We start from the raw sequence: 24,050 nt of genomic DNA, 5'->3' as shown, positions 1-24,050 counted from the left end.
TTTTGGTTCTTTCATCGTTTTAATCGTAATTTATGTAATACATGATTTGGATAAATTTTACAAAAATAGAACCTATATTATATTCTTTTCAAAGATTCTTGCAAATCATCAAAAATAATTGTATTTTAAAAAACGATCAAATTATCCTTTCATTATTTTAAACTTAAATTAGTTTTTATGATTGACTAAAGCAATCATATTTATTCATCATTAAATAAACAAAAAAATAATATTTGAGAGTTATTTCAAAAAAAACACATTGAATTTATTAATTTGTCTCAATTTCAGTATTATAAATTTTTATAATTCAATATTTTGAAATACACTTTTTAATATTTCAATATTTATGATATTTCAATGTATTAAGTGGTCTCAAATTGAGCTTCTCAAATATAAGTTGGCCTATTCAAATAATAAAATTAAATAATATTTAAAATAATAAATAAAAGTGATTGAGGTCATAGCAAAACGGCTGTTTCAGTCATTAATTCTTAAAAATAAAAAGGGTAAAAACTAAATACAATGGGTAAAATTCAATAGTGTCTGTGCTATCGTTCAATTTGAAGGTGTCTTTTGAAACCGCAAGACACATTGAATTTTTGAATAATGTATTATGGTTTGACAGACACCAATGAAAAAAATAAAATGATATTTATTTTAAATATATAAGATCCTTATATAAAATATAAATATTTTATCGTTTTATTTTCTTGTTTTAGAAATGTTTTTTATTGAAAAATCAATAAAACTAACTCCAAAATAAAATTTTTGATTTAAAGACACTATGATGACACCAGGCAAATCTTCCAAGACACCTATCGTCGGGAATCTAACAACCCTATTGGTGAAACAATAGAAGCAAGACATATTCAGATAAGATGAGATTTTATGGAAGTTAATCGTTCATGAGATTTAAATCATTCATCGTTGATATAGTAGAACTCTTTCAATGAATGGAATTCGAATCCAGTTAGATCTTAAGAAATTTTTCGAATTACCTAAGACTATTTCAGAGGATTGAATGACAACTCAATCCTCTGAAATAGTCTGTGATAATTCTTAGTCTCTACACTATTTCAATATAAGCTCCATTTTTGAACTGTTTTTATAAATCGAGCATTGAAAAAAATGATGTAACTTGATTATATCAAATTTGTCAGAAAATTTCACATCACCAGATATTTATTTTATTGTCTATAAGTTATTTTTCTGAATTTTCAAAATTTATAATTCAATAGTTTTTGAAGAAATACCGACTTAATCTCAAACTTCTAATTCATAGAAAAAATTAATCTAAAGATTTCAAAAACTAAACGCATATCCTATATGGGAAACAACTTCTCAAAACTGTGGATAGTGAATTTTCAATACCCTCAATTTTTGACTTTTGCAACTTTTTCATGACCCCCTACCCAGGTATCTAAAATACCATTTATCGCCTGAAAAGCACCCTTAATTTATGCCAATTGACAAAATAAAGATATGTTTAGAATGCTGATATGATGGAGAATCATGCTGCATCATTATTGGCCAGCAATATATAATATTTAAGAAATCTACGAGATTATCTGATTTCATGAAACTCAATGTATACTAAGTTTCAGACTTTGAAATTTTAACATGTTGATATGGGTACATAGGGTTTATGATTCCAGTCATTTATTTAAAAAATTACAAAAATGAATTAATATGATGTGAGTAACAATGGTAATAAACGCTTAATTACTAATATAATATTTCTTGGTAGGAATGAAATGTTTTGGTGACATTTATAGAAGTTAAGCTGAGAATCAAAAATGCAAAAATTATTTTAAATATTACAAGCATTATTTGATGTCATTGAGTTTAGAGTCGTGTAGATATATGAGTGCAATATGTTATTGATGTATATATGCAATAATTGTGAAAATGAAATGTGAATCTCAAGATGAGTTGCATGTTACTGCGCTATAATTTGAATTCAATACGTACATAACATTACTAAATGTATTTTAAAATAATACAAAAAATTAAGCTTGCAAAAAGATATCGAAATGTAATTTTCATTAGATTCAAAGTTCTGAATAGATTTTGATTTTAACTATTGATGAGTTTGTCAAACCTCTATAATAATAGAATGTAGAACTAATTAAATATAATTAATAAAAAAATACAAATTTAAGTGATATTATAAGAGATATATGTGATGTTACCAATATGATATTGGAGAACTGATAGAATTGTGATGTGAGACTAAATATGATTTTATTATGAATAGGAGAATAATATTAGAAGAATTTCTTGAATTTAATGTATCTGAATATGTAATTGGGCATATATTCTATATATATATTGGTAGGTTAACTAGAAATAAGAAGATGAAAGATTGTTAATGAATAATATGAGATTAAGCGAAAATATATTGTTCTAATAGATGAGTGTTGAGATCCAATATATATGAAGAGGGATATGTGAGAGGAAATATGTATATTTAATAAAATAAGCGATGAGAGAAAAAATAACAAAGATTTATATGAAATTTTGAGTATTGAAAAAGCTCGATTAGTGATTTTATGTCTGTTAAAGGAATAGATATTCTAGGAGAAAGATAAATTGAATTAAAGAAGAATAAAAAAGTTGATTAAGATTGATAAAAATATTGAATTGTATGACAATGGAAAGAAGGAATAAATTGGTGTTGGTATGACGGTATCATTTCGGGAGACATTTCCTCTGCATGTCTCCCAGAATGAGACACTGTTCCGCATTGATAACTTGAACGCGGAAGTTTGACCGACAAGAGTGCATTATCCAATCTTTTTTGTCATATACCTCAACTCACAAAGACAAAACCTTACAAAAAATAGGTAAACTTTGGTTTTCACTTAATAATGTTTATTTTTAATTTTTTGTTCTTTATATAACTTTTTCTTCTACTAAACTATTTTACAGACTCTACTGAGCTATCCTCACATATAAACCTGTGACAATAACACATATATACTCCCTTCATATTCTGATCTCATGACATATTACAGCACAAACTATAATTATACAACATACCTCATAAAGTCTGATTTTACCCCCATCTAAGCGTTCAAAACCTATTTTCCACACGTAATCTGATTCTTCTGGCTCCACTGATTCGATTTCTGCTGTCAGATCGTGAAAATATGCATCACACAATAAGATAAACACAAAATACACAACTTAATATTTTCCTTAAAATTTCTCTTCAAGTTCATACTGAAACAACATCTTTTTTTGAAAATACAATTTTTTCAAAAAATGTATGAATTCAAAAGTGCATACTATATCTAGTCATTACCCAACATTAATTTTGTATTTTAGTTTTTAAGATATTCATTTTATTATACGTCTTATTCAGAAAATTAAATATATTTGTGAGGGAAACGGAGGAAATAAAAATATGTCAAGATCGAGGAATTGACAATTTAAGGAAAATATTAAGTTGTTGTTTTGTGTTTATCTTATTGTGTGATGCATATTTTCACGATCTGACAGCAGAAATCGAATCAGTGGAGCCAGAAGAATCAGATTACGTGTGGAAAATAGGTTTTGAACGCTTAGATGGGGGTAAAATCAGACTTTATGAGGTATGTTGTATAATTATAGTTTGTGCTGTAATATGTCATGAGATCAGAATATGAAGGGAGTATATATGTGTTATTGTCACAGGTTTATATGTGAGGATAGCTCAGTAGAGTCTGTAAAAATAGTTTAGTAGAAGAAAAAGTTATATAAAGAACAAAATTAAAAATAAACATTATTAAGTGAAAAAACAAAGTTTACCTATTTTTTGTAAGGTTTTGTCTTTGTGAGTTGAGGTATATGACAAAAAAGATTGGATAATGCACTCTTGTCGGTCAAACTTCCGCGTTCAAGTTATCAATGCGGAACATTGTTACATTCTGGGAGACATGCAGAGGCAATGTCTCCCAGAATGAGACACTGCGACCGACAGGAGTGCATAATGCACTCTTGTCGGTCAAACTTCCGCGTTCAAGTTATCAATGCGGAACAGTGTCTCATTCGAGGAGCCCTCGAAAAGAACCTCACATCGACTCTCTTTTCCGGCATCTTTACCGCATAGAAAACTGCTCGTTCGCAACTTTGTGTGCAATCTAAGAGATGATTGCGGTAAAGATGCCGGGAAGATTGACGCTGCAGCCCCAGGCCGCACTCAGATTTCATCCCGCTACACAATTGTTCATCCAACAACTGTCATAGAGGTTGAAATTTTCGACCAGAAGTGAAACATATCATTTTTAAGACTGCGGCGCGCAAGCAAGTTTGAACCTTTCAAGGGTGATCAGTCCTTTACTCATTTCAAGACCTCTTGTTGCCTGATAAAACGATACTTCCTTCCTTGTGGGCCATTGAAAACCGCCCAAACCGTCAAAACTTGCTTCCTAAATTTTATTTGCGGAGTAATTATCATGCATATTTTATCGGATAATAATATCAAAGCTAAATTTCATATTATTTTTTAAAGATATGCATTTTCTGTCTAAATTTATTTTTTCTGTTTCCAATTCACGGAATAATATTCTTACAAGCATATACATAGCTAATATATATCATTTTAATAATAAAACCAAATGATGTATTCTTCATATAGTTATTTAAAATTCGTTAACTAGAATTGTATTCAGAACGAGGCAAAGTTAGGAGATACATAAAAACCAATAACTTGATAAGTGATACCTTTTTTCCTGATATATCTATATGTGTTAATGTCAAACACGATTTGGAAAAATTAATTCTTTAAATCGGCTTAAGAATAAGACCAACATCAAAAGCATGGCTAATAAATTAATAAATCAATGTTTAATTACCGATTCATGCATTTTTTTCAAAATTTCAAATTTCAAATTTTTGTTTCTCCAAAATATTAATTGTTTCGAGATTGGGACAAAGTTGCAATTCGGCACTTTTTGTAAAAAAAAATGGGGTCATACTCATAATGAATAGAGACTTATAGCCAAGTCTTGATATCATGCAGGGAGAATATACATAGATAAGCAATTATATTTTATAGTAGTAGTATTCAGAAATTCTTACAATTTACAATACAATTTTCAAAAATGGATAAAGACTAATAGCCAAGTCTTGATATCATGCAGGGAGAATATACATAGATAAGCAATTATATTTTATAGTAGTAGTATTCAGAAATTCTTACAATTTACAATACAATTTTCAAAAATGGATAAAGACTTATAGCCAAGTCTTGATATCATGCAGGGAGACTCTCTACAAATACAAAAATTGATTATCATAAGGAAATACAAATTTATCAATTTTCATGTGAAAATTACATAAATTTGTTCTCCAATAAATAGCAATAATACTTTGAATGTTATATTAAGTAATATAGCTTCAGGTAAATAAGCTTACACTTCAAAAATATACTGTTTATTCATTAATTTTAAAAAAAGTCCAAATTATCTAATCTTGCTTACTCTTCCTTTAAACTTCTTTGTGCCAAATTTAATATTGCCTTCAAAGATGGAATAAGGACATTAGGTTCAATCCTTCGGCTTTCGACAATTTCCAAAATGTGTTGAATTAATTTCAAACATTCATCGTGTTTTGAAGCTCTTTGCTCAACAATCTGATTACCTGCCCTTGTAAGAATTCTTACTGCTCTATCTTCATTCAAAACATTAGCGACTTGAACCTTAATAATCGCATTTGGAATCACAACAGTGATGAGAGTTATGACGATATAAAAAAATATTTTATTATACTCATTCGAAATTAAAAATAATAAAATTTATATATATTAATTTCATTAAATCAAGGTTAAAAATCTCACCGGAAAAATAACCTCAGTGTGATAAATTTATCACCGGAAAAAATTACAATAAGGTTAATACCGAAAATATCGAAAAATCAACATTTAAGGTTAATTTAAGAGTATGCACTTTTGTCACCTACTCTTAATTGTTTCCACTAGATTAACAAATAAACAATAAATTGGATTAATGTAATGCCCAATCATTCATTTTAAATTTTAGATTTAAAACAATATTTTTCTCCATATTATTATAACATGAATCGCTATGATATAAGAAATATATTTTCAATATTGAAATTGAAAAATTCTAAAATTTTTGAAATTCAATTTGAGTGTGATGATCGATAACATATATTTTTGAATTAAAATCTTGTGTCGCTATTATATAAATATACTATTTCTAAATTAAAAATAGAAAAAAAGTACTATTTAATGATGAAATTGCAAATAATATCAATATATATATATTCATGCTGATATATTTTGGGAACAGATTGGCAATCAAATAAATAGGATTGTGTTAGTTTGTCATGGATATAAAACAAATTTTCGAGCTAATTGAGCGAATTTAAATCACAAACACTTATATTTTCTATTACAAGGTATATTTGTAATATACAACCAGTAAATAGCTTTCTCTAACTTTTACCAGCTTAGATGATAGCAAATTAGATACGAATTTCATGACCCCTCACCAAATTCCACTAAAACATATACAAATAAAAGTACTAAGTGGGTATCATCTAACCCTAGAATTATAGCTCCTAGGACTCATCCTAGATGGTAGTTCTGGAAAAACACCTGGTTTTTGGAGTTGCAAAAGTTAAAAATTGAGGGTACCCAATTAATGCAAGGAAAATTTGGAAAGAACGCTATTAAAGCGATACGGACAAAAATTTTTAACCATGGAAAGAAATAAATCTTTTATTTTTGTGTCTTATTTTGTTTTGTATAAAAATGTTTAATAATTCCTTATTTTACTGATATTTTTCGTAGTTTTAGAGCATAATTATTATAAATTTACCTTTAGTTTTGAATCAACGCCACTAATAAATTTAACATTCATAAAATCTCATTTATTTTCTATAAATCATCAAGAAACCTAATTTCCTTCATTATTTCATTACTAAAATACCGCAGTTTTAAGTTTATCGACATATTCTAATGAGGTTCATTGAAATTCTTTGATTAATTGGGATAAATCTAATAAATTTAGCTTTCACTGGCTTTTAAATTGAGCAGAATGGTGATTTACAAATGATAATATGCTCTCAGAAAAATAATTTTGATTCTTTTGAGAAGAATTTTAATTAATAACTAAAAATTGCATAAAACACAAATATAACAATTAATAGATTAATGAAAATTAAGAAGTTGTAAAATATCTGAAGGATCCGGATTCAAAAGATCTGCTAAAATAAAACCTGCTGTAGGACCCACTGAATAAATAAATTCATCTATACGAGGAATTATTACCTTCTTAGTTTCTATAGGAGATGGCTCCTCATCTTTAATTTCTGGGGATGAATCATATTCGATTTCATCATCCTGGTTGTTAGCTGAATATTCGTCGTTACTCTTATCAAGCAACAGGAATATATCTCCAATCCTCGGTTCAATAAGCTCCCAGTTTTCTGCCATCCAGCATAAAAGTGCATTTCTATTTCTTTCAAGATCTACTTGATCTTTGGGGCGCCCAATGGCGGCATACAGACTCTCATTCTCCCTGCCAAAATGGGAAGATTGAGAGATTCTGGCCGACATTGGAGCGCTGCCAAAGCATTCAGGCTATTCCTGCCTTTATTTGGGAGTACAATAATAACACACCGCATGAAGATCTCCCAATTAATCCATTAACTGGAACAAATTACACGCCAAATCAAATGTATCAGCTGAAACCGAAATACACAAATGCAGATACAGAAAGGTTGTGGCAAATATGGGATACAGATACAGGCATGACCGCTGTTGACACATTCACAGCGTAATAATAAACATAATTTTTTAATTTCATTTTTAACAAGTTTTTTTAAATGTATGTAATGAATAATTCATTAGAATATGATAATGCACATTGTAGGGTTGTTAAAAATATCAAAAATTAGCGTTTTGAAGACACCATAGTGTCTTATAATTTTCCCTTCCTTATTGGCGTGTAGAAATAAATGCGCCAATAGATTGAAGAAGAAGAATTGTTTTTCTCTTAATGAACTTTAATCCTTTTGATATAAGAATATTAAAAACATTAATATAATTTCGATTTCGGAAATTAAATTTCCAAATTTTTTGTCGATTTCGGAAATAACAGGATCCCGCATCCAACACGCAACAACAAAACACAAAACACACTTTTTGGTTCTTTCATCGTTTTAATCGTAATTTATGTAATACATGATTTGGATAAATTTTACAAAAATAGAACCTATATTATATTCTTTTCAAAGATTCTTGCAAATCATCAAAAATAATTGTATTTTAAAAAACGATCAAATTATCCTTTCATTATTTTAAACTTAAATTAGTTTTTATGATTGACTAAAGCAATCATATTTATTCATCATTAAATAAACAAAAAAATAATATTTGAGAGTTATTTCAAAAAAAAACACATTGAATTTATTAATTTGTCTCAATTTCAGTATTATAAATTTTTATAATTTCAATATTTTGAAATACACTTTTTAATATTTCAATATTTATGATATTTCAATGTATTAAGTGGTCTCAAATTGAGCTTCTCAAATATAAGTTGGCCTATTCAAATAATAAAATTAAATAATATTTAAAATAATAAATAAAAGTAAGGGTTTCGTTTTGCTAAAATTGTCACTTTTATAGCATATTTGTTTTTGGATGTTTTGCGAAACCAAAGAAAAAACTATGATATACAATGTGTGTGTAAAGAAAATACTTTATTTACTAGTTAAAAAATCATTTGGTATTGATCAAGTTATTTTTTCTGGATAAGATATTATATGGATAATTGGATAGAAAATACAATTATATAATCTTGTACCTGGTTTAATTAAGCTAATTGTCATCAGAAACTTGTAATTTTTATGAATTTCAAATTTTCTTTTCATTACTGCTTTTCTTAATAGGTCAAGTTCTTATTTACGTTATAAAGTATGATATTTACAAATATCAAGTTATCGTGTTTTTTGAGAAATTATGAGAAACAAACAAAAATGAAAAAGATAGGAATAGCAATGAATAGTGATGTGGGTATAGAAAATGTAAGAGATATGAATGCAAAGCAATCAGTATTTAGGATATTGACCATAGATTTCGAAAAAAAAATGCTGCATATTGAGCGAAAACTATGATTATATTATAAGGCTGTCATTTAAAGCATAATGAAACTATTCCCTTTTCATTTTAATCGAATAAGATAGTAAAGATTTTTGAATTAGCTAGAAACTGATGAGATGTTTTCACAAATCAGATTTTTAATCTCTATAATGCAGAATTCACTCAATATCTCAATTTTGATATTGCGAGATATTTTTGCTATCGGTTTCGCAATTTTGACACAATAGCAAAAGGGTTCTATTGTTGCATGCTAAGTTCGGTCAATGATAGAAATTGAGTGGAAATTAATCGTCGAGGAAGTACGATTATGTAAAGTAAAAAAATGTTGTGGGATTTTTAATATTATATATTATTTTATAATAAAATTTTTTGAGTCATTTTAAGAAGCACATATAATTTTTTGAATTTAAAAATTAAAGTAGTGTCAAACGAATTTATCACTTAATTTAATACTCAGATTTCTTAAAATTAATGAAAAAAAGGTTTTCTGAGAACTTTTGAGAATGGTTTTCAAATTCCATTATTGAAAATATATAGGTATTGTATGAAATTGAAACTCTATATTTATTAAAATTCTAAATTTTTAATAAAATAACTTTTCAGAGGAATGATTTTTGAATGGTTGATTAATAAGTATAAAAATGTCTACGATTTTAAGGAGGGAATTGTTCCTTATGAGGTATACATCATAACTATATACCTCATAAGGAACAATTCCCTCTTGATAGCTGGGAAACTTTCTCTGAATAACTTATCATTTGGAGAAAGTTTCCCAGCTATCTATTAGAAACTAAAGGCTGTGAGGCACTAATATATATAATCAATGCCTCATAGCCTTTAGTTTCTTATTAAAAACGAGAAAACTTGTTCGAAATGATAAACAATTTCGAACAAGTTTTCTCGTTTTAAGGAGGGAATTGTTCCTTATGAGGTATACATCATAACTATATACCTCATAAGGAACAATTCCCTTTTGATATCCTGGATATTTTTGAATATATTTTTTGAATTAAAGTTCTCAAAAGTATTATCAAAAGTGATTTTTTAAAAATATCTCCAATTAATTAACTAATTAAAAGTATTATATTTTTAAAATTAAATAGTTTTTCAATTTTTTTGAAGGAATTGAGATACTTCCCACGACAATAAAATTGAGAGGTTTACATTATGACTGATCTTAGCATGCAACACTATAAGCATTATTATCAACGTAGAACCTGAATATCATATCAGAAAATGTCGCAAATCTGACATTTACCCGACCAAATAGCAAAAATAATTGAATACTTTTCGCAAAAACTTTAAAAATCGATAAAAATATGAAATATAGATATTAAAGAGACTTTTTATATAATATTCATAAAGATTTTCCAAAAATATGATACCGCAAAATTAAAAAAGTGACGTCTTGAGTGGAGTCAAAGGTCGAAATTGCTAGCTAAATGTTTTTTAGCGAAATTGCGTATTGTACGTTTTTTTCGCAAAACGAAACCCTTAATAAAAGTGATTGAGGTCATAGCAAAACGGCTGTTTCAGTCATTAATTCTTAAAAATAAAAAGTGTAATGCATGAAAATTCGGTTCAATTCATTTTTGACACTTTACATATCGGATGTATTATCTAAGAATTATATTATAAAATAATAATTTTGTGTTTTATAAGTTTATTTGTATAAATTGATTCAAAAAAAATGGAAAGACAAGAAGTGGATCTGCCAAATGAAAATCAGAACTGATTGCACCCAAGTTTTTGAACTTTATATAAGGAATTGTTGGCTATGATGTACTGATCATGAATCAGTACATCATAGCCAACAATTCCTTCCCAAACAACCCGAAATTTGTCTGAATAGTTTAACATTCAGACAAAGTTTCCCGCTGTCAGAGAGGGAATGGAAGGGTAAGAGGTATATATTCATAATGTATACCTCTTACCCTTTCATTCCCTCGAGAAAGTTCAAAAACTTAGGTGCAATCAGTTCTGATTGCACCCAAGTTTTTGAACTTTGTATAAGGAATTGTTGGCTATGATGTACTGATCATGAATCAGTACATCATAGCCAACAATTCCTTCCCAAACAACCCGAAATTTGTCTGATTCCACACTAATTTTATTAATTTATCTAAACTTTTATCCTCGTCTACAATTTAATCATCAATAATTATCTCTTGTTCTATTTCACTATTATATATATATATATATTTATATGATTTGATTTAAAAAAAATAAATAAATAAATTAATAAATCATTTACTCAAATATATCAAAAGTTTTATTTTTATATATAAAGATAACTACTTTTAAAAAAAAATACCCTATATATTTTTGCCATGTAAACTATTTTTGTCATGTAAACTTGTCACTTTTTGCCAGAAATGAAGTGAACCGAATTTTCATGCACAACACTTAAAAATAAAAAGGGTAAAAACTAAATACAATGGGTAAAATTCAATAGTGTCTGTGCTATCGTTCAATTTGAAGGTGTCTTTTGAAACCGCAAGACACATTGAATTTTTGAATAGTGTATTATGGTTTGACAGACACCAATGAAAAAAATAAAATGATATTTATTTTAAATATATAAGATCCTTATATAAAATATAAATATTTTATCGTTTTATTTTCTTGTTTTAGAAATGTTTTTTATTGAAAAATCAATAAAACTAACTCCAAAATAAAATTTTTGATTTAAAGACACTATGATGACACCAGGCAAATCTTCCAAGACACCTATCGTCGGGAATCTAACAACCCTAGCACATTGTAACAGAATAGAACAATCACCAAATTTTTTTTGAAATTAAAAAATAAAAGTAAAAAGTATAAAGTAATCTAACCAAAAAAGATATTTAAAAGAATTTTGGAAAAAACAGAATAAGGATAATGATATTATTTTAGATACACAATCGATGCACTGAAGAATAATCCGGTAAAATGATGATATAAAATTAGATTATTTTACAAGTAGCTAAAAGAATAAAACTATAATATAAAATAAATGAAGTTTAATGAAACAATAAAGGTTAAATAAATAATAAAGATTTTTATTTTATATCAGTATAGTAGTATATGTTGAAGGGTTGTGTGACTTTTTTTGTAAACGTAAGAATTCATACAATATAGAACGATTTTGTATCATTTATTTTAACATATGAAGTAAAAAATGTATGATTCTTACGGTTTTTATTCTTACGTTTTTGAATAAATCAAGATTTAAAAAATTTTCAAAATTGTAAGACATTTACACTCAGCCCATACATAATGAAATAAAAAATAATTTTTTTAAAAAATAAACTTTAAAAATTCATGTCTTACATTTATGAAAATTTATTTTTATTTTGTATGAAATGAGTGTCAAGACTAACGACGTTAAAAAATTAGGATTCACAAATGAGGAAATAAAGGATATATTAGAGGAGGCAGGTTATGAGGTTGATAAATATTATTTTAGAAATTGTCAAAAATTCGCGGAGTTTTTAAATGAGTTTGATTATGATGGAAAAATGAATAAAGATGATGTTATAAATTTCTTATATCCCACATCTAAAAAAGAAAAACCTAAAGAACCTGATGTTTTCCCTGAATATTATGAAGAACGAATTAAAGATGATGAATACGATGAAATTGAAAGACTGGAAAAAATAAGAGATGAAATAGATGAAAAAATTAAGGAATTAAGAGAAGTTGAAAAATATAATGAAAATGAAGTAGAGGGTTTAATGAATATCCCAGCTTCAGAATCAGCAGTTCAGAAATCTCATGAAGAAAGATATAAAAATTACTTTTTGGAATCTACTAAAAATTTATTAGATGGTGATATTGACGAAACACTTTCAGAAGAAGGCACAAAATTTATTCATAAACATAAGCTTCAGTTTATTGACGATGGAGATTATCCATGTATATTACTTTCACCACCTTTAGATTCTGAGAAATTCAAAAAAGCTCTTAAAAACGTAACATATGCAACAAATACGATTAAGAAAGAAGACCATGATATTTACACAAATTATTATTTAAATAAATGCACAGGTGTTGATAAAGTTTTTGATTTATTAGATAAAATATCAAAAGAAACCATTGGAACCTATAAAATTTTGTGTGATTGTGGTTTCATTATTGAAGATACCAATAATGTTTCATATGAAAGAACAGCACCGAAGGAAGATGAAGTGGAAAGGTCTATACCATTCGTTATTAAGAACATAAAAGATATGAAAACTTATAAACATTATATTTATTCATTTATTTCAGAAAAAATGGAAGCAACCCATAAAACATCATCTCATCATTTTATAGCTATTCATACATTCCTTTTCAAAGTTGTGAAATTAAATAAGACAGGAATTAGATTTAATGTATCAGGGTACACATTCTTGAGTAAATTAAAATGTATTCGTCACGTCGCAGATGATAAAAATTTATGTGTTCTTAATTCATTTTATGGGCTTTAAAAAATAAACTTTATTTTTTAATTTTTTATTCTTACATAAATGAACAAAAATGGAACAGCTAAAATGAATGATAATCAAATAAGAGCCGAAGGTAGAAGGTTATTTAAACGCTTCTATAACATTCCTGATGGTGTTAATCCTAAAACTCGTAGAAGTTATTTAAATGAAGCCATAGATGCATATGAAGGGTTTGACATTTCATCAGAAAGTGAGAGGTTAGCAAGAATGTTAAACGTTAATATTGATTTTTATTATTGTGACCCTCAACCAGAAGACGTAGACATTAACAAGGTAGACTTTCCATTAGTGGAATCAATAATGATAGATCCAGAATTTGAAACAGTAAATATTTTATTAACACAGAGTCCATGTGGAAAACTTCACGCTGACAGAATAACAGACGTTGAAGCACTCACAGGATATAAAGTTTGCCCCTTTTGCAAAGAAGAAGTATATTCTATCCGTGATGATCCAGAAAGGAAAAACCAAAGAAGATTTTTAAAACATTGTGAGAAATGTAAAGAAAATAATGGAAGATTAATTCAAGACGTTCAATTGCAAAACACACAACAACCATATGCACCACATATCACGAAACAGAAGATATATCAATGGCTATTAGCACATAATTTGCAGGAATATTATAAACCAACAAGATATTATATTACTTTTGACTTCGAAACATTAGAGACTAAAGAAGAATTACAACTTTCTGAGTGTGCAACTTTGAACGCTTACTTAAAACCATTCATGGTATCATCAATGGTTAAATTAAATGATAAAACATATACGAGGAATTTTTGCTTAACATCAAGTGATTCTTTTATTTCTGATTGGATTGAGTTTTTATTTTCAACCTGTTCATTAGTTGCTAAATCAAATATTGAACAATATGAAGAATTAATGAAGTCGCAAACGGACCAAACGGTGGGGACTTTGTCTCAAACATTAAATGAAAAACAGAAGGAAGCATTTAAAGAACTTCTAGATGAGGAATTCAATAAAGTGAATATCATAGGTTTTAATTCGGGAAAGTTTGATTTAAATTTAATTCTTCGTGATTTAAACACTGCAAAATGGAAAATAAAATCAATGCTGGGTTCATCTTCACAATTTAAGCAAATCATTGTAAAGAAAACAAACGTTCCATATGAATTAAGATTTATTGACATCAGAAATTATATAGCGGGTGGGACATTAGACCAATTCACTCAAGATTTCGGAAACAATAAGTCACGTGTTAAATCCTTTTTCCCTTATCAATTCATCACATGGGAGAATTACGAAGAAGAATTATATAAAGTGGAACCATTCACGAAAGATTCATTTTATTCAGCATTAACTCAAGAAACTATATCAGATAGTGATTATCAAATATATCTCAATGATGCTAAAAATTTTGAGAATAGATTAGAATATTTTATTCATTATTGCAATAAAGATGTTGAAATTATGATTGACCCAATTGATAAAATTATCGAAGAAACATTTGTTTATAAAATTGACATGCTTCATAATCTTTCTTTATCATCGAATGCTTCAATGATTCGTTACGCTTTAGCATATAAAGACTTTAATCCTAATGAAAAATATCCTGAGGAAGAGATAGAATCAAGTTTTGAATTAACAAAAAAGTATTGGAAATATAAAATTGATTCATATAAGAAACAAGATGAAAAGGCGAAAAGAGATACTAAAAATATGTTTCAACGGATGATTTTCAATACTATCACGATTTAATCCTTTCATCTAAATGCAAAATGTGTGGTAAAGCGTTTACATATGTAAATAAACCAACATTGGATAGAATCGATAATGAAAAACCACATACCAAAGAAAATTGTCAGTTAATGTGTTGTTATTGCAATGTCGTAAAATCAAATAAAGATGAAGATGTTCAACGTTTAAGAATCAATTTAAGAAATTATGCATTAAAAAATAATTTACCAATGACTTTAGATTCAGTTGAAGCTTATCACATTCTCCGTAATGGAATTACTGGTGGTTTATCAAATGTTCAACATAGAGTAAATCTTAAAGGAATCACACACATTAATAAACTTTCATATAATCCAGAAACTAAAACTGTATCAAATGAGGACACCACCAACATTATGACTCATTTCGTTGGAGTTGACTTTAATTCATTATATCCTTCATCATTTTCATCTAATCCTCATGATTTCATTCAATATACTGACCATAAAATGTATATGCCGGGAAGATTGAATGGTGTTATCATTTGTGATACAGCAACAAAGAAAGCAAAAGCACTGGGAATTATTAGAAAGAAAAATACTTTATTCGTGGCTGAAGTAAAGGGTCACATTGATGAAAAATACATTAATGATTACATAAACTTTTTACCGATAATAAGAAACTTAGATATTATCACAGATGAAAAAACAATTGGCAGTTTTATGTATAATTACATGAAATCAAACAATTTACCGGTTGACCAGAAACAGAGAAAATTAACTCAGTTAGCATCAACACACAACCAATATCAACCATTTTCTTCTTATTATCTTTGGTATCTAATAGACAAATTTTCATTTTATCATCGATGACATTCAATCAATTTTAACATTTACTAAAAACACTTGTTTTAATGAATTTGCGAACAAATTTATGAACGAAAGACAAAAGGCTGAATTAGAAGGAAATAAAGGAAAAAGTTTATTTTGCAAGATTTCACTTAATGGATCATATGGTTACGATGCAATGAATACACAAAATTACGCAAAGACTAAAATAATGAATGCACAGAAGGCACGCGTTGCATGTATGTCAAATAAGTTTAAAAACATAAGAGAAATAGGTGAAGATACGTATCAAGTGATGCTTAAAGATAGATTTTATAGATGTGATACATGTTTACAAGAGGCATTCTTCACTTTAGATAATGCTAAATACTGGTATTTGGTTTTCATTTATGATTTTATGTATAAATGCATGAATGTTAATCGTTTTCATTTCATTGAAGGTGATACTGATTCATCTTATTGGGCAATCGCTGGTGATCCAAATCTTCCTAACACTCAAGCATTTCAAGCAATTGTTACTGATAAACAATTTTATGATAAAAACATTTACAAATTCGCACCTTTTGATTTCTTTTGTTTTGATGAGAAATTTAAACCTAAATTAAAGAATAAAGCTGAAGAAAAAGCACATGAGAAGAAGTTATTGGGTTTAGCAATTGAGAAACAAGGTGATAACATGGTTGCTTTATGCCCCAAGTGTTATACATCATTCAATGGTTCAATTGATGGAAGTGATTTTAAAAAGATTGCACAAAAATGAAAGGAGTTAGTTTACGACAAAATAAACAATTAACACCTAAAAATTATTTGGATATAATAAATGATAAAGTGATATTTGATGGTCAGAATATTAATTTACAACTTAAAAACTGGTCAATGACTCGCTTAAATCGGTAAGACTGCATTAACAGGAGCACACACTAAGGCTGTATGTTGTGAAAATGGATGTTGTATGCCGTTTATTTAATGAAATGCCACAGAAGAGACAAAAGGAACCGTTGAATGATGGTTTTGATTCTTGATCAAAGAGGTGGGCACCCTTAAAACATTTATTTTATTTTTATATAAATGGATAACGTAGATTTAGAAAATTTAATTGATGATTTAGTACGTGATCAAAATTTTCTTAGTTATAATGATTTTAAATCATATCTCCAAAAACATAATGAAAATATAACGGATGATGATATGGAATATTATTATTCATATTATGATAATGAATTTTTGAAATATCATGATGAAATAATTTCTAAAATTAAAGATAAAATTAAAAATAATGAATATACAAAGGAAAAAACTAAATCACAACTTAAACATTTGAAAGATTTCAAAAATGAAGTATTAACAGAAGAAAATATTGATGAATTATATAAATTATATAATCCTGAGCCACAAAAACAAAGAACAAAACGCCCGGGTCCTTCAGACCAAAAATGATGCACAAGCTTTAATTTATGATTCATTAGTTAAACCACATTCAGCCCAACTTTTAAATAAAGATCAACTTTTGGAATTCATCCTTCACATAAACTCGAAGCGGGAAAGTATATCAAACCTTTATATACAGCATATTTAAAACAAATGAATAGAATAGATCATCCAGAATTAATGAAGGAAGGAATGAATTCCAAAACTTCATCATCCAAAATCAAAGCGGATAAAATTAAACCACTTGCAACACCAATACCCCAACGACTGTACCTGCAACACCAAAACCGCCAACGACTGTACCTGCAATACCAAAACCACCTCCTCCAGTTAATCCTTCATCATTCACTTTATTATATCCATTTCAAAACATTAAAGAAGCAAAAAGATTTTAAAAAGGGTTTCAAGATATTAAATAAACCAATTGACCCGAAAATTCAACGTTAAAGGAAAAATTTGGTCGCCCTTCATTTGCACCATATCCATATTCATACGAAATCGATCATTTAGAATATTCAAAAGGAAACGTTACTTATTTATTTGCCATTAACATTAACACCAGATATTTATATTGCATTCCAGTGAAAGGGAAAACAGAACAGGAAACAAGAAGAGCTATTCAATACTTACTAGATCATGAAAGAGTAGATAATATCAGGGGTGATAGTGATAAAGGATTTCAGGCAACTATGACTCATTATTTCCCACAAATTAATTTTTACTTTTCATCCTCTCCATATACGTTTCATAATAAAATAGTTGATGCGGTAATGAGAACTCTTGAGATGCGTTAGGGGTTAACGGTCAGATATACTGGGATGGAAATCATGACTCCATCATACAACAGTTAGTATATTATTATAATAATACATGGCATAGAACTATAAAATGAAACCGGTGGAAAACAAAAATGATATTTCAAAAGAATGGGAATATATTAGAAAGCAAATGGAAAGGTTGAATGATGTTAAACGTGAACAAATTAATTCGGGGCTCATGAATTTTAAACAAGGGGATAAAGTTTTGATTCATCTCGATTATGGAAAAACTGATAAATCAATGACAAAAAAAGACGAAGATTTGACACAATAGCTGAATTTGTTAGATATATTAACGGCAATGCATTAGTTGAAGTTGACAATAATTAATAGAAATTCCGATTTATTTTTATTACTCCATTAATTTAAATAATATTTAATTTTTTTTATTTCGTAAGAAATGAGTGACAACGAAGCAGTCAAGAGTCCAGACGATGAATATATAAAAGAAACTAAACAGAAAAATCAAAAAATATGCTATTACAAAAAGAAGCCACAATGCGGTGAGGTTGAAAACGATAAAGAAATAATCGAAAAATTAAGAATACTTATCGTTCAATCCTTAAACTAAGTGAAGCAAAAATAAAAGAATTTAATAGAATAAATAAATTGATTGGAAAGATTGAATTTAATAAAGATGAATTTTTAAACTCAATCCAAAATTTAATTTTTATTTTTCTTTGACAACATCTCTCTTTCCATCATTACTGCATAACCACATTTTCTCAGTTTTAGTGTTTGTTATTTTTAGCAAGTTTCGCAGCATTTTTTATCGTTTCCTCCCTTGTTATGATTCGTGGTAAATTTTGAGCTTGCGGGTATTCATTTATATAAAAATAAAATTTTGTTATCAGTTATTTTTTATCGTTAATGGTTTTTTCAGGTTATTCAATAATTAATTCAAATCATAACACCATGTTACCCTGTGCTCCCAGGTCATTCAACTTCTCTGAAAAAATGTGACAACATGACATTTTGACAACAACATGGAAATGATTGTCATGACTTCATCGTAATGAGTGTAAATGACCCAAAAATAATGTTTAGGTGACGAAGTGAGATCTCACCTCTTTTCTCACCTCTTGCTTTGTAGAACGAAGAGCATTCATTATACTTTGCATTTGGTACATGTCATCTTTGACCGAACGAATGAGGCGAAGTTGTTTGTTATACTGTATGTACTCGTATTCTTCATTAATGGCTTCATGAACGATAGTAGTTGTTGTGTTCTCTGATGTTGACATTACTGTCTTTACATACAAAATAAATAAAACTAACTTTATTTTCTGACTTTCACAAAAGACAAAAATAAACGCTTTACATGTATTTTTCAGCAACTTCGTCAAATAATTTTATAGCTTTATCTATCTCATCTACTTCAAACGTTTCTTTACCTTTCGTGGGAGCACCATACATTTTCTCAAAAACTTCAAGCAGTTCTGTTTCAGCAGCTCTCATATCATTAACAAACACAACCTTGACTCTATTGACTGTACTGTCATATCTTTGAGTTATATTATATGTCCTTCCTATCTTATATCTTTTTGTGTTGAAGTCCTTCGGTTTCTGAACGATGTAAAGTAAGCCTTCACTGCAACGTTCAGTATCGAATGAACCATATGTTATGAAGTTATATCCAACAACTGGGTCTAACCATAACAAAACTATTGGTATAAGACTTTTGTCTATAAGATATGCTCTTGTTCCATGAAATGCTACTGATATCATAAGCTCAGGATTTCTTGTCAAAATTTTCTGAGTTGAAGCATTTCTAACCCAGTCGTTTGTTTTCTTTTCAGATGGAGATATAATGTCTGACAAAGAATATTTGTTGTATTTCTTTGAGTATCTTACGTTTAAATCACCTATTCTAACCACTTTGGTGTCATCGTCTATCTTTCTAACTGTTTCAAACTCAATGTTTGTCATTACTGTCTTTACATACAAAACAAAAAAAGATATAAAAATAAAATTAGCGTTATTTTTCTAACTAATGAAATTCATTATTTTTGAAGAACTGATAGGGTCACCAGGTCACCAGGTCACCAGGTAATTTAACTTTTCTGAAAAAATGTGACAACATGACATTTTGACAACAGGAATGAAATTTGATGCTGTCCAAAAATAAAGTTAGTTTTAAAATTATTTTTATTTTTTTATTCCTATATAAATGACAGCAACAAACAACAACAGCAACTATATCGTTTCTGATGAAAAAGTTATTGATTCATTAGTTGAGGAATTAGTTATGGCAGAAACTAAAACCCTCAACGAAAGAATTGGTGAAAACAAGATTGATTTACATAACTACCTCAAATACGATGGAGGAAGAGGAAGGAAAACTGGTATGGCTTTATTAGTAAATAAAATATCAAATTTAACGATTATAGATGTTGATATCAATAAATCGTACAATGATGAACTTAAAGAAACAGTTAGAAAAGACATTTTATCAAAACTTTCGGATAAAGATGTTATCGTTAAAACCGCTTCAGGAGGTCTTCACATTTATTGCAACACTAATTTCTTCTATGTAGTTTCGAACAGAATGATTAAATGTTATTCCTGCAATGATTATGATATTGACATAATGACTTCTATGAATGATTCAAAGCGTTCATTAGTGGTTATGGCTGATTCAAGAGTTCGCAAGAATGCAACAGAACCAATCAATACATACTCATTCATTCGTGGAAGTTATGATTCAACATTAACTAGAACAGTGAATGATATATTAAATGATTTGAATATTAAGGTAAGAGTTGAACAGAAGAATGAAGAAATAAAGACTATCATGAATGAAAACAAAGATGTAAACATTGACGATAAACTTGCCCAGAGCATAGTTGATGGCATCTGTGATTTTGAAGTACATAATGACGGTGGAAACATGAATTTAGAAAAAGAAGTTACATTATTCACACTGTTTCAAGCAATTAATTCGTTACCTAATCATTTAATTAATGAAGCATACGACAACGTTTATAACTTCTGCAGTTTAACAGAAAATGCAAAAAGTAATTTTGAAAAAGCACGTGAAAGATATGCACATTTAATGACTTCTCCATTTGTTTTGGTGAAGATTCTAAAACTATATCAAAAGGAATATTATGATGAATATGTTTTGCCTTTATTACGTAAGCCAAAAATAACATTTGATATAAAACTTGATGACTCGTTTTTGATAACAGATATTAGACGCAAGGCTGAAAATCATCAGTATAAAAACAGTTCTGAAGTAATTGAGGATTTATCACGTGTAATCCGTTTTGTAGATTGTGGAAACAAATACTTCATTCAAAAAGATTACAACATCCACGACAAAATGAATCAAATATCATTCATTCTTCAATCAAACATGAAAGAGTCACTTAAAATGATTAAATTATTTAAAGAAGAAGGTAAAACAATAGCAGCATGGGATGTACTATTAAATCAATTGTCTTCATTAACCGTTAAGGGTGTTTGCTTTAAATCTGATTCCCCCGATGTTTTCTCAACGTTTCAGGGTTATAAATACAACATTCTTGAAAAACCTGATTACTCAAAAATTGAGATGTTTATGAATTTCATTAAAGAAGTCATTTGTGATAATAACGATGAAGTGTATAAATACCTACTCGGTTGGATTGCATCAATGATTCAACATCCTGGAATCAAGAATGAAACAGCAATTATTTTGAAAGGACTTCAGGGAACAGGTAAAAACAGATTTACAGACATTATTTCTGAACTTCTCGCTGGTTATTCATGCAAAAACATTACCGAAATAGGTGAGCTAACGGGTAATTTCAATTCAGTAGTTGAGAATAAATGTTTCTTGTACTTAATGAACTCAAGAATGTTGGTGAAGACAGACTCGCAAACTTCAACGCTTTGAAATCAATTATAACGGATAATGAGATAAGAATTAATGAAAAGAATCAACCCAGAAGAACTGCTCAGAACGTTGCAAACTTCATTTTCGTAACTAATAACGTTTACCCTGTCAAAATTGAAGTTGGAGACAGAAGATATGTAGTTTTAAGAGTTAATGGTAAATTCAAGGGTCAATTTGATTACTTCAAGAATTTGATGAATTCATGCACAAAGGAATTTTATGATAATTTACTGACGTATTTTATGCAATATGACCTTTCATCATTTAATGTACGAATCATTCCGATGACTGAAGCCAAACAAGATTTAATTGAATTATCAACAAATCCTTTAGATGTATGGATAAATACACATTATGATGAATTGTGTGTAGGTATGACGTGTAAAAATGCTCTATTCTGCAAACCATCAGACATGAAAGACAAGAATTTCCAAATGAGTATTAAGGATAAATGTGATAGGAAACAAAGAAAAATAGATGGTAAACAGACATGGTATTATGTTTTGAAAGAAGAAATGAAAGGATTATATAAACAAGTTGAACCAAACGATAATGATGATTCATTTACTGACGATGAAATACCTGTAAATGATGCTTTATAAAGTATGATTTGAATTTATTTTTGCCATCCTCCTATGTTGTTGTCAAAATGTCATGTTGTCACATTTTTTCAGAAAAGTTAAATTACCTGGTGACCTGGTGACCTGGTGACCTCATCAGTTCTTCAAAAATAATTCATTATTGAATAACCTAAAAACATTAATGAGGAAGGCATTCATGAAGCATTATTGAAGAACCTATGTTGTTGTCAAAATGTCATGTTGTCACATTTTTTCAGAAAAGTTAAATTACCTGGTGACCTGGTGACCTGGTGACCCTATCAGTTCTTCAAAAATAATGAATTTCATTAGTTAGAAAAATAACGCTAATTTTATTTTTATATCTTTTTTTGTTTTGTATGTAAAGACAGTAATGACAAACATTGAGTTTGAAACAGTTAGAAAGATAGACGATGACACCAAAGTGGTTAGAATAGGTGATTTAAACGTAAGATACTCAAAGAAATACAACAAATATTCTTTGTCAGACATTATATCTCCATCTGAAAAGAAAACAAACGACTGGTTAGAAATGCTTCAACTCAGAAAATTTTGACAAGAAATCCTGAGCTTATGATATCAGTAGCATTTCATGGAACAAGAGCATATCTTATAGACAAAAGTCTTATACCAATAGTTTTGTTATGGTTAGACCCAGTTGTTGGATATAACTTCATAACATATGGTTCATTCGATACTGAACGTTGCAGTGAAGGCTTACTTTACATCGTTCAGAAACCGAAGGACTTCAACACAAAAGATATAAGATAGGAAGGACATATAATATAACTCAAAGATATGACAGTACAGTCAATAGAGTCAAGGTTGTGTTTGTTAATGATATGAGAGCTGCTGAAACAGAACTGCTTGAAGTTTTGAGAAAATGTATGGTGCTCCCACGAAAGGTAAAGAAACGTTTGAAGTAGATGAGATAGATAAAGCTATAAAATTATTTGACGAAGTTGCTGAAAAATACATGTAAAGCGTTTATTTTTGTCTTTTGTGAAAGTCAGAAAAATAAAGTTAGTTTTATTTATTTTGTATGTAAAGACAGTAATGTCAACATCAGAGAACACAACAACTACTATCGTTCATGAAGCCATTAATGAAGAATACGAGTACATACAGTATAACAAACAACTTCGCCTCATTCGTTCGGTCAAAGATGACATGTACCAAATGCAAAGTATAATGAATGCTCTTCGTTCTA

General features: G+C 28.5%; 5 protein-coding genes and 2 pseudogenes across 7 annotated transcripts, besides 5 other annotated features; 5 read left to right on the top strand and 2 right to left on the bottom strand.

Annotated features, from left to right (window-relative positions):
* The first annotated feature begins 3,782 nt into the window (after positions 1-3,782).
* TVAGG3_0619270 lies at positions 3,783-4,368 on the top strand (annotated as a pseudogene). The gene has a single exon: positions 3,832-4,256. A coding segment is annotated over exon 1 (425 nt).
* A 537-nt stretch (positions 4,369-4,905) lies between these two features.
* Positions 4,906-5,731: a mobile genetic element.
* A 3-nt stretch (positions 5,732-5,734) lies between these two features.
* Positions 5,735-5,945: a mobile genetic element.
* A 1,214-nt stretch (positions 5,946-7,159) lies between these two features.
* Positions 7,160-7,567, bottom strand: TVAGG3_0619240 (uncharacterized protein; the record flags this gene model as incomplete). The annotated part of the gene is made up of 1 exon (XM_001306466.1): positions 7,160-7,567. One exon carries the CDS (start codon positions 7,565-7,567, stop codon positions 7,160-7,162), a length of 408 nt encoding a protein of 135 aa, XP_001306467.1.
* Positions 7,568-10,838: 3,271 nt separating this feature from the next.
* Positions 10,839-11,212: a mobile genetic element.
* An 839-nt stretch (positions 11,213-12,051) lies between these two features.
* Positions 12,052-12,080: a mobile genetic element.
* A 292-nt stretch (positions 12,081-12,372) lies between these two features.
* Positions 12,373-24,050: part of a mobile genetic element that runs on past the window's edge.
* On the top strand, positions 13,609-14,322 carry TVAGG3_0619200 (uncharacterized protein; the record flags this gene model as incomplete). Its single annotated transcript, XM_051240305.1, has 1 exon — positions 13,609-14,322. A coding segment is annotated over one exon (714 nt), but the record flags the coding sequence as incomplete, so codon positions are not given.
* On the top strand, positions 16,201-17,082 carry TVAGG3_0619190 (annotated as a pseudogene). Its single transcript has one exon. A coding segment is annotated over exon 1 (882 nt).
* TVAGG3_0619180 (organellar and viral DNA polymerase type B) lies at positions 19,679-20,089 on the bottom strand (the record flags this gene model as incomplete). Its single annotated transcript, XM_051240304.1, has 1 exon — positions 19,679-20,089. The coding sequence occupies one exon, from the start codon at positions 20,087-20,089 to the stop codon at positions 19,679-19,681; it is 411 nt and encodes a 136-aa protein (XP_051086891.1).
* TVAGG3_0619170 (Prim-pol domain family) lies at positions 20,532-21,727 on the top strand (the record flags this gene model as incomplete). The annotated part of the gene is made up of 1 exon (XM_051240303.1): positions 20,532-21,727. A coding segment is annotated over one exon (1,196 nt), but the record flags the coding sequence as incomplete, so codon positions are not given.
* TVAGG3_0619160 (uncharacterized protein) lies at positions 22,175-22,843 on the top strand (the record flags this gene model as incomplete). The annotated part of the gene is made up of 1 exon (XM_051240302.1): positions 22,175-22,843. One exon carries the CDS (start codon positions 22,175-22,177, stop codon positions 22,841-22,843), a length of 669 nt encoding a protein of 222 aa, XP_051086889.1.

The sequence above is a fragment of the Trichomonas vaginalis genome, chromosome III, assembly GCF_026262505.1.
Source record: "Trichomonas vaginalis G3 chromosome III, whole genome shotgun sequence".
Taxonomy (NCBI): Eukaryota; Parabasalia; order Trichomonadida; family Trichomonadidae; genus Trichomonas; species Trichomonas vaginalis.
The sequence above is the reverse complement of the archived record's forward strand: the minus strand, read 5'-3'. Positions and strand labels throughout refer to the sequence as shown.